Genomic DNA, 12,120 nt, shown 5'->3' on the forward strand with positions numbered 1-12,120 from the left:
CTCTAAAAACAGCCTGTTTTCAGCTTTGTCACGATGTGTTTTACAGCTAATCCAAGAGGCTTTTTAAATAGTTAATGTAGTTTATGAAGGAGGAGAATACTCTTCATGGGTTTTCCAAACCACCAAATACGTGGCTTTCCCTGGACAGAAAGGGGATGAAAAATTGTAATCTGAAAGTAACTATGGATAAATGCAGTATAGTAAAAAGTACATTTGTTGGTGAGATGTGGTGAATTAAAAAATGGAAAAATGTAAAAACTTGAGTAAAGCGCAAGTACCTTGAATTTGTGTACATTTACTCAGGTACAGTACTTGAGTAAACATGCTTAGTTACATTTCACCACTGTTCAAATAGTAGCAGCAAACATTGACCAATGTGCTGCGCAGAGAGAAGACAAATACAAAATCAGATAAATACACAAAGATAACAGTAACGGTCAATAGTTGTGGATACAAGTGAGAATATTCAAAAGGCATATTTCACAGAGAGCCAATGAATAATTCAAAGCAGTTATATCCTCATAATGGCTTTCAAACGCTAAAGAGAGGAGATGGGTCTTCAGACAGGTTTTAAGATATCAATAAAGGAGAAGATATATGATCATGAGGGCCAAAGTTTAATAATGAGGAGTGTGGAATGAAGAGTAACGATTGGTCAGGAGATCTGAGGGGTCTTAAGGTACTCATTTTTTACTTTAATCTATAAAATGGCAGAAAACAGTGAAAAATGCCCAATGTGACGTCTTGAAATTGCACCAACCAACCATCCAACCTGACAACAAATTTAAATGATTATTAAAACTCTTGTAGACCTATCAACAAATTTTATGTTTTGCTGTTTTCTGCTTAATTTTGTTGCTTTTGTCTCAGATACTTCGGTATCCATAGTTAGTAGTTAGTACAGTACCAGACTTGACTAACACCTCCACCCATGAGCACACTGTACCAGACACACACACACTCCTACACACACACCGACACACATACACTCCCACATACGCACATATGCATGTCTACACCCGCACCCACCCACCTCCCCAGGCGTCCCGACACCCACTCATAGCTGCGCACACACAAACACACACACACACACACTTATGCAGCGTCTGGCTTGGTGGAGAAAAGCTGTGAGACGTGATTCATTACCAGCCGGGCTTCTCGCTTAATGCTAAATGAGGTTTGTCATTAATTTCCATCTTGAGGTGATTACAGCGAGCGGCGATTAAGGTTTCGCAACTACACGCAACCCTGCTGGAGTGTTTTCCATTGAGGATTTTGAAGGTAGACGGAGCGATAATGTCTCTTGAATCGCACATGCAGACGAGGAGATGGGAGTGTTTGCCATTCCTGCAGGCAGAATGTCATAGTAGTGAGTAAGAGAGTAGCAGGCAGGTCTGTGCTGGCCTCTGCGCCTGCCCAGGTAAACATATCCTCTGTCTGACAAGTGCAGACCTGAGGGCTGCGGAGGTTAGCTATCTCAACAAATGGTCCAGCAGCTTGCCACACACACAGACAATATATACAATCGGGGGCTCTGGAGATTCAGATTTTTATGGCTCTTAACAAGGCAGATGCTTCCCTCCTCGGGTTTTCTAAGCTCGAACATTTCATGACTCGGGAGCGCTGCGTTAACATGCAACTCCCTCTGAACACTTCAACTCAATCGTCTGTCAGATCTGAGTGCAATTACTTTAATTCGTCTCCCTCTCTGTCTCCCTCTGTCTCTATATTGCAATATTTCTGTGGTTCGGGGAGTCGATCTGCTCCACCTGATGGCGCCTCTTCTGCCTGGCAGGGAGCAATGTAGCCCTACTGGCTGCCAGCCAGACCAGCTTGAGTGTCTGCTCAGCTCAAAGCTCTGCTCACACACACACACACACACACACACACACACACACACACACACACACACACACACACACACACACACACACACACACACACACACAAACATGCAGACATGCCAAGCTCAGAGACTGAACGCTTACACAGATGCATCTTCTATCCTCCTTGTTTCTCTGTGGCTTCTTCTCTGTTTGTCTTTTTTTTTTTTTTTGTCTTTCTGTGACTCTCTGCTGTGTAAAAGGTCACGTCATGTTCTGACAAATCTGTGTGTTGCTTATGAATAATGCCATTTACAGTCATACAGTAGCTTTTTTAGAAGTTGTGGGCTCTTGAAATATCCGCTGTACTCCATGATGTAATATCTGCACTTTATCTCTGCAGGGATCGTGATGATTAACCGTCTATTCTCTCTTCTCTCTTCAGTCTCCCAGCCCGGTCCCAGTCAAGAGGTCCAAATTCAACAAATTACAATCTCCAGCAGCTGACAAAGACAGGAAACCTGACTGGTTACAATCGCTGTCAAAGTCTGCACACAAGGTTTGTACGCTGCGCCTGTTGCTAGTGTGAAACCGGATTTGCTGTTAAGCTCAAAGGTCAAAAGGATGACATAAAAGCCATTGTCCTATTGAAACATCACATTATCATCAATGTACGACCTCTCGTCATTCTGCCTTGTTAAATGAAGAGGGGCCTTAGAGTGTATTCGTCATGGTTTAATGCTCAGTGGCAGTTTACTGTGACTTTAACCAGGCTTGTTGTTTTGTTTGTTCTTCCAGGACCTGAAGCAGGTCCAACTGAAACAGAGGCCCTCTGCTTTCCGCCCCTGGTCTCCTAAAGCAGCAGAAAAAGAGAAACCAGCTACTCAGAATGAGGTGGAGAGGTGAGTCATCCGAGGAAAGCCGCGATAGTTTCAGTTTTAAAGAGATGATATGTGTTAAATCAACCAGTTCAATTCTTTAAATGTACCTGCACTGCCTCCACAGGTCCTACTCAAAGAGTCTCGAGACTTTGGCGGCTCCCAATCTGACAGTAGCTCCTCTGGCCCCTCCAGTCCATCCCAGGGACAGCCACGCTCCTGGCAGGGGGCCTGCAGCCATTTCCAGACCGCTACAGGAGCTGCATAATGGAGATACACAACCTGCAGCAAAACCGGCCCCCCCTAGTACCGCCAACCGACCCGACGACATGGACACAGATGGAGAGATTGATGTGGATGACTGTGATGATCGTGAGTACCACCCGTCAGCTGGAGCATAGAATAATCCAGAGAAACAAATTGAACACTACAAGAGTCAGTTGATATAAGACACCGATTTTACAGTTACAACTTGTATTACACAGTGAGCCTTGCTGGAAAGAAGCCATGCAAGAGCAGCTTGAGGACGATTCCTGTGCAGCTCCGCCACCTGGTGTTTAAAGGAAGAAATACATTTGAGATAAAAGTTGTCTGCAGATTTTGCTGTTTTGCAGCCACAAAAAAACATACAATTCTTCTACTTAATATTATATGCATTATAATTAATAATATATATGTGTGTGTATGTATATATTATAGTTTTTTTATTTTTTTGCATCAGAAGCTGCAGAAATTAAGTTTTAGTTTTGGTTTCACGTTTTTTTGTTGATGCATACAGATATGAAAAATGTCCCGTGTGTATGCTTTATCACAGTAATTCCCAACTTGTAACAGTACACGGAGAGATTGTGGAATAGCTCAGCAAATTAAAAAATTTTTTTTTTTTATACATTTTTGTTACAATAAATAGCCAATTGAAAGTCATGGCTAAACCATTGACATAGTTAGCTAAACCAACATGTTGAAACAGTTAATGGATCAAAGTAATGAAACGGTTCAAATGGTTCAATATAAAAAATAAACAATTTAAATATCCAGGTCCTGCGTATGTAAGTGCATTAGTACAAGAGTAAACGTGAAACTGGGCTGTGGGGGGACATCAGACTGAAAAATTTTAGAGAAGCAAGGTGGACATACATAATCTATTAGTTTCCATATATCCGGTTGTGTCTCGCAGTGCTAACATCTTCATCACAATAACAGCCAACGTTCACATTCTGTAATAATAATTAACTCTCTCTCCCTCAGGTCCAGTGCCAGCTTCCTCCCTGGCTTCTCCTCCGTCAGCCTGTACCAGCATGTCTCAGACTCTGACCTCTCAGAGTGTTGCTCGACCTCAGGAGGCACCTGCCTGGCTGTCAGGGACCGCTTGCCCAGAGTTAGACACCCTGAGACAGATGCTGTACGGAGGCATGGACACCAAAGAGGCCCGGGAGAAAGTCCTGCAGGAGATCGTCAGGGTGAGAGTGAAGCAGGAGGAGAAGCTGGCGGCCGCTGTGCAAGCTAAACGCAGCCTTCAGCAGGTATCACATCCTGTTCTTGTGAGATACAATGTGGTGGAGATGAAATGACAGTAATCTCTGAATGAATATTAGGAACACAGTTTGGAACAATTGTGATGTTTTTACAGGAATTGGAGTTTGTGAGGGTGGCAAAGAAAGGCCGTCTTCGTGAGGCCATCGAAGCCAAGCGCAACCTGCGAAAGGAGATTGAACGCCTTCGTGTGGACTGGGAGAGGAAGATGAGGGACGCGGAGGAGTCATGTGGGCGGCTAAAGAGAGAGCTGGAGAGGGAGAGACAGCTGCGAGTTTGCGACAAAGGCTGTGAGGCTGAACGTCTCAGGGTCAAGTATTCCACTCAGGTGAGATGTCCTCGTAAGATGCCCATAGTCCTCAAAACCGCGCATATGTAGCTTGTGATTTTGAAATCCTGTCCTTCATTTGTGTTTGATGTACACTGACTGTTGTGTCGACCTGTTTTGTGCAGATTGAAGAGTTGCATGTGCAGCTACAGCAGGCAGAAGCTGATCGTGAGCAGCTGAGACAGGAACTCCAGCACGAGAGAGAAGCTCGGCAGAGCCTGGAGAGCGTCGTTAAAGACCTGCAAACCCAGCTGGCGATGCAGGCCGACAGCAGCCATCCTGGAGACCCCAAGGATGCGAACACAGACGCACACAGACAGACCACACAGCACACCAATGGATCCTAAAGTTGCACATTCACAACTGGAGAAAAAGACTCAGTATAAAGGAGCATGGTTCAGGACTTTGTTGCACCTCCTGTTAGGGAAAAGAAACTCAGCAAAAGTCAGTTTTGTAGAGGAAAACTCTGTCATATATAATATGATATGACATAAATCAATATTATTATGACAATATATGAATTTTATGAAATGAACTGGAAAGTAGCATGATCTCTGAGCATGTTGTAGAGCGTGAAATTAAGAAAGACTTCTTCAGTGATGAACACATCTCTCCAGTGACATCAGAGCCCTCGGTTAGACACCTGACGCTGTCCAAGGATTTTATTTTGGTATAAGCTATTCTAAGATGTGCAAATATAGCCACATAACACTACTTGAATATGAAGGGAAGAAACATGTTGCGCCTGGTGAAACATGAGCAGATGATGAAACTCTTGGTGCCACAAAATATTGGTACACTCAAAGGTGTCATTGCAGACCACTGGAAACAAGAGACACCAGTTTACCACTATTTACTTTTAATATCAGCTTGCTTTTTATAACTGTGTAGAGGATGTACTTTTTAAGAAATATTGCTTGCGCAGCACTGTTATTCCACAGGCAAGAAAAAACATCCATATACAAACAAGTACGCATGTATACCAGCTTGTCTACCTTTTGTATTTTATAAACCTGAAGTATTAGAGGTTACAGGTGGGCTGCCTTCAGGTCCACCACTGTTTTATGCTTAGATATTTTATGGAAGTGTTACTTTTTAATATTATGATGCAACTTTATTTGTTGTTTGAATATTGTTTTCCAGTAATGTTTTCGCAACCAAACCATGTGATAAATATAGCAAATATTCTTGCCCATGTTAGTGCAGATAAGTCTACAAATGCCCTCCTAAAAGAAAAAAACAAAACAAAAAAAAACTTCAATATCTGTCTGTTTTTGTTGAAACGCGGTACTTCTGATTTTCTATTGAGTATTGTAAAATAATTTATATTCTATGATAATTTGCTGCCTATCAAAAGAAAGCATTCATTTTTAGTCACTGGTGTTAGGGCTCTTAAATCAACAAATGCTGTTTATATGAACAACATTTCTACATATATACAAAATATGGATATATATTTTTTTACTTAAAAAAAAAGGAATTGCACTTTTTAAAGAAAAGAACCTTGCATTGTGCATTGTACTCCCTGTTACATTTTTCAAAACACAAGTTAACATGAACTTTGAATTTAAACACACTTTCCTTCATTATCCTCTGATGTAAATACAATGATATTGTAAATAAGATATTTGTTGGTATGTTTGCTTGCTCCAGACTTAAATTGATTATGAATATTATTTTTTGCTCTTACTTGAAACCAAAAAGAGGTTATATTGGATTTGCAAACCTGCAATTACGTAGTTGTGTCCCTGAGTATCATTGCAATCACAGGGCATTTAGCAGAATGGATGGATGTTGGTTTAAACAAGGAGAATGAAACCATCAGCGGTCGTGACAGGAGTTTTTCTAGGTTTGACACACCAACAGAATATTAAGATTTGCCCCTTGATTTTGTTTATTTTGAAAAGATCTTTATTATTTGAATTATAGAGTATATATTACACCACAGACCAAAAACTGAAAATGGATTTGAAATCTCTGCACCTCCAGCTCCCTCGTCAGATAGAGTAGAAGCAACACCTTGTGGTTTCATCCTTAGGTGCTCTCGTATATTTTAGACAAGAAACACTTTTATGTCTTATCATTATGATACCCTCGCTCAGTATTTGTTGGGTACAGTGTAATAGCAATATCCATTTTGTTAGCTGATGCTGTTGTAGTTTTGGTTTGGAAGCGGGGGTTCACTTGCCTCTTGTTTCAATGTTTTCTTTTCCTTCGGAAAACTTGTATAATATCCATTAAAATCGAAATCAATCCTACGGTGTTCAATGAAGTGTTTTTTTTTTTCTTTTTAACACAGTATGTGTGCGTGTGCGTTGGCGGGGGGGATACATTGCCATCAAATTAGCTGCAAACATTCGTGGTTCCCAGATGATGAATCCTAAAAACGTTGGTGATCCGCTGACTTTTCATCTAGCGCCACCATCAGGTGGTTTATAACCACATAGGCTTCCCTGCAAAATTCTGATCATTCCCATCAGCCCTGTGTTTAGTGCTTTTTAGCAAATGTTGGCAAACGATCATGGTAAAATAAGAGAGTCCATCCATTGTCTATACCCGACTATCCCTTTTTGGGGTTGTGGGGGGGCTGGAGCCTATCCCAGCTGTCAACGGGCCAGAGGCAGGGTACACCCTGAACCGGTTTGAACTCATGCTGACATGAGTATTGAGCTCAAAGCACTGCTGTGTATGTACAGCCTCACAGATCTGAATGCTTGCAGCTTGTTATCTCAACAGATGAGGATAAAAACACTTCTTTTTGCACACAAGGCTACTATTGTGACTGGAAAATGTGTAAAAAGTTCATATAAATGTATGAGAGAGTCACTTTTTTAATAGAACGTGCTTATTTGATGACTTTGAAGGGGACAGAGTGGTCTGCAGTCACTGCAAAGACATTAAACACCAGGGGCCGTTGCACAAAACTAGGATAAGAGATTAAGCCGGGATATGTTGGTTAACCTGGCTCATCCGAGATCCGGTTGCACAAAAGCAGGATAGCGGAAAGTGGGATATGTTATGGGATAAGTTACCATGGAGATTTATTCTGTGGAGCTAGCCTGCTCCAGACCAGGCTGAGTTCCAGGATCTATTTAATCACATCCCTTATCTCAGTCAGCAGTCATCACAAACAGAAACCAATAGTTATTCCACTGACCACTACACATTATCACATTCAACTAGATCCACGGTCATTATTTAAACATTAACACAAAACATAAGCATCATTAATTTCAATTTTAATTAATTTCAATCATTGTAGATAAATGATGATTTTAGACGATGTTGCAATCATCAGATTGACAATTTCCCACAGACTATATATAAAATACACATTCAATATAAATATAAATACACATCAAAGAGTAACATGATGTTTCTTTATTGAATAAGGATAAATCAAAGCATCAGTTCCTTTCCAAACTGAAGTCACACAGCGACTTTACAAGATAGAAAGCACAGAATCCAACTAGCGTTTGAGCCGGCGCAATAATTTAGAACAATCAGGCTATTTGACCTTTTATAGGTGTCCTACAACACTTTTTAACGGACACCCTGCAGCCAATCAGAATCGAGTATTCACCCAGACCATGGTATAACAAGGAGTTATACAATCTGATGGAGTTACATTTACACAATCTCACTTACAATTTCATATCTGTGGACAGAGGGGTGCCATCATCTCTCCCCTGACCAAACAAAGGGGAGAATCCTGCATTAAATAACAAAAAGAAAATAAAGAAACATACTGCTCAGACAAGGGAGAAAGCTGAAGGGATCCAACATTTATGTGAAAGAAAAATGTTGGCATTGCACACTTCCTGAGAAAAAAGAACAAGATCCAATCAACGTGGGCAGCAAACTGCAAGGTGTTCATAAAGCCGAGTGGGTCACCAGAGGAGGCAAAGTGCTGGCCATCGGGGAGATTGCAGAATTGGACAAGTATGATGACAACTCCTGTGAGAGCAGCACACCAAAGAAACAACTGAACATTACTCATTTAAAATGAGCGTTTACTTGAACTCAGCTCACTGAGCATAAAGCGTAACTGACTATGGATTGGAAGGATGATAGATTTTTCATAAAATGTACCTCGAAAGGCAAAGACGAGACTATTTCTGCGTGGAAATATTTGAACAGACAATGACTGATACTGATTCAAAGGCATGGTTGACAAGTGAGTTTGGAGAAATGGTATCATCAGACTGTGTGGATAACAAGACGTGAGAACTACGAACAGCTGAACTTGAATATTTTTGACTTAATAGAGCACAAACTGTTCGAAACACTGAACAAATCAAAAGCAATGTAATAATGGAAGATACATACATTTCAACAATAGAAGCTTTTATTGTGATTTTACAAAAATCCACAACTCTGTCAGACAATTCACCACGCGTGAGACAATGTGGCTCCAGTATCAGAGATTTGGCTCAGCAAAGAGAAAGGAGCAGATGTGGAACTTGAGGGCTACAAGCTATTTACAATCAATAGAACAAACACAAAGTGAAGAGGAGTCGCCTTGTTCATGAGTAATTATTTCAATGATTCTGCTCAAAAACAGCAGGAAGAATGTCAGCAACAATAGAAAATCATGACGTGTGCCAGTAGAAATAAATGTGGAGTGTGGATAAGCTGTTTTCTATAGAAATCCATGATCCTGTCTTGACACATTCAATGATATGTATGATAAGACGAATGGCAACTAGATGGTTTTCATATGTGGGGATGTAATGTAGATGTGTTCAATCCTGGGTCGGACCCGGGTAATTTTCCCGGGACTGACCCGGAATTTACCCGGGACCGACCCGGAAATTTCCCGGGACATTGCCGGGACCAACCCGGGTAAGTTCTAGACCGATCCGGGAAAGTTCCGGGTCGGTCCCGGGTAGGTACCAGGTCGGATCCCGGGTCAGATGCTGAAAAACTTTTTTTTTTTTTTTTTTTTTTTTTTTAATATTGGTCTGACCGGCCCATACAAAGAGTTGATCAGCGGCCAGACTGACAATGGGCTGGCCCGACTGACACTCGGCTGGCCCAATCACATCGTTAAACACCCTTTCGCTTTGGCCCTGCGGCGCAATGCATTCGGCAAGAAAAAAAAAAAAAAGTCAGCGCAAGAGTTTGTTTGTAAACACCGACTGCCCCTCGACACACGCTGGTCTGCGGCCGATAGGTTATTTTCTTCACTGACACGTGACAGGGCTCATCTCACCCAATCATATCATGAAACACTTCCCCTCTTTTTCGTCGGTAACGTACTCTGTCAGGATCTGTGAGAATGAAGAGAAAACGAAAAGGAGGTGCAGAGACTGCGAGACAAGAAGAAGCTGGCTCTTCAAGCCAACGCTGCAGATGCGCAAAAAATTCTGCTATGTTTGCAACAGCAGGGCCTTCATCAGCTCCCGTGGCAGTGACCGTGACAGTGGTGGTGGCGACATTGCACAGGGATATGCTGTAAATCCTGCAGTAAGCTGGACTGCTTTCAGAACACTTGAGTAACGCAACCCAACCCCTTGGTAATCTGACAATGACAAAACGTCAATAACATCTTTTTGGCTAATGTTCTATGGCCAGGTTAGTTTGTATTCTAGTTAGTTTGTAATACCTGTATACGCAGGTATTTTTAAGACATTGTATATGTAGCCCTCTCCCTCATTCATGTGTCATCATCCCTCTTAAGTTTTCAGTTTCTACACTGCTGTTTTTATCTTGAAGACTGACCAATAATTAAATCTCTCTCTCTCTTTCTCTCTCAAACATACACACACACAGAGTTCAAAGTTCATTCAGGAGTTCAGCTACATTCATCCTTTTGGTCTGGGTCACTTCACAGTTTATTGAGTACTACTCTTGGAAGAGTTAGCATGTGATCCATCATTTCTCATCTCTATTCTTTCTTTTTTTCTTCCTCCTTGAAACACATAGGTACACCCAATAGGATGAATTCTGCTTAAACATCCATTACTGTGATGGAGTGGTGAAATATACTTTTTTTGTAGTGTTAATAAATTATACTTTTTGGAAATATTTAATGTGTCCACTCTCACTGATTTCCGTTAACTCATTGCATGGCTTAAGGTACGTGGTTTTAAAGAGTTGCACAGTTGGTATACACATTCAAGAGACCCAAAAGACCGAAAAGGTGCACGTTATCAGATGTGGCGGGCCAGTCTGGTCCAAAATGCCAGGGCCGATTTCTTGTCCCAGTCCGCCCCTGCTGTAGGGGGGCCTTCTTCTGAAGTCCTCCAGGATCTGTCTGCCGGGGACAGGGAACTGCAGCGCGGGGAAGTGCGCTCTGCACTTCTTCTGACAGGACGCTCTCATCATAACGTACCAGTAGACGCGGAGATCCCGGTTTCCTGCAAAGAACGGTTCTTCATGTGTGCTGCTGCTGCTACAGTGCAGCATGCAGTATCTCACGCTGTCCCTAAGAAGCCGGTGCAAGCGCAAACTCAATTCCAAATAATGGATCGATTCCGTCCACCTCTCTGCTGCGTAATAGTCCAACGCCAATCCATACGCAGTCGTGAGGGGCATGAGCTCCTCCTTGGGGAAATTTCTGAAATTGTAGTTTTCATATTGTGCGGCTGACATAAAAACAAAGGTAAAACAAAGCAACAGCGCGTAGCCTCGTGCGCGAAATTCAACCACGATAAGATAATGTCCGACATATTAGTCTGCTTCCTCTGTCGTCTTCTCCTGCTGGTAACTTTACCGTGCCTGTGTGGTGGTCTGCTGAAGCGCTTAGGGGTCTGTGGGAATTCCGGGATTGGGCCTTTCAGATGTTACCGGCTCGGGTTTCTCAGTGGAGGTCAGGGACGGACTGACCATCTGACATAGCGGGCATTTTCCCGGTGAGCTGATGTGCTATTTGGGCCGATAGTCGGCCACTTTTTATTTATATTAAATATTCGTCTGACCAGCCCATAATACCAGACAGTCGATCAGCGGCCCCATCACATCGTTAAACACCAACCCCTTTCGCTTTGGTCTAGCCGGCATAATGCATACGGCAAAAAAAGTCAGCGCAAGAGTTTGTTCATAACCACCAACCAGCCCTCGACACACGCTGGTCTGCGGCCCATAGGTTATTAAATTCACTGACACTTGACGGAACTCATCTCGCCCAATCATATCATGAAACACCTCTCTCTCTCTCTCTCTCTTTCTCTCTCTCTCTCTCTCTCTCTCTCTCTCTTATCATTAATGTTGTGTGTGTATGTGTCCCGGGTCGGATCCCGGCCCGCATTATTATTATTATTATTATTATTATTATTATTATTATTATTATTATTATTATTATTAGTGTGTGCTTGTCCTGGTCGGATCCGGGTCTGGTCCCGGGTCGGACCGGGTAACTTTCCCGGGACTGACCCGGAAATTTCCCGGGACTTTCCCGGACCGACCCGGAATTTACCCGGGACCGACCCGGAAATTTCCCGGGACTTTACCGGGACCGACCCGGAACTTACCCGGGACCGACCCGGGAATTTCCCGGGACATTGCTGGGACCAACCCGTGTAAGTTCTAGACCGATCCGGGAAAGTTCCGGGTC

The 12,120-nt window shown here is 42.6% G+C and overlaps 1 protein-coding gene across 1 annotated transcript in view; it reads left to right on the forward strand.

Moving 5' to 3' along the window:
* Positions 1-6,820, forward strand: part of skib (v-ski avian sarcoma viral oncogene homolog b) — a 33,101-nt gene extending 26,281 nt beyond the window's left edge. Inside the window, exons 2-7 of the mRNA XM_070958853.1 lie at positions 2,269-2,382; positions 2,622-2,725; positions 2,829-3,073; positions 3,950-4,224; positions 4,332-4,562; positions 4,688-6,820. Coding sequence (XP_070814954.1) covers positions 2,269-2,382; positions 2,622-2,725; positions 2,829-3,073; positions 3,950-4,224; positions 4,332-4,562; positions 4,688-4,909 — 1,191 coding nt within the window. The 3' untranslated portion in view covers positions 4,910-6,820. The remainder of the gene's footprint in view (positions 1-2,268; positions 2,383-2,621; positions 2,726-2,828; positions 3,074-3,949; positions 4,225-4,331; positions 4,563-4,687) is intronic.
* Positions 6,821-12,120: the final 5,300 nt, after the last annotated feature.

The sequence above is a fragment of the Chaetodon trifascialis genome, chromosome 3, assembly GCF_039877785.1.
Source record: "Chaetodon trifascialis isolate fChaTrf1 chromosome 3, fChaTrf1.hap1, whole genome shotgun sequence".
NCBI lineage: Eukaryota > Metazoa > Chordata > Actinopteri > Chaetodontiformes > Chaetodontidae > Chaetodon > Chaetodon trifascialis.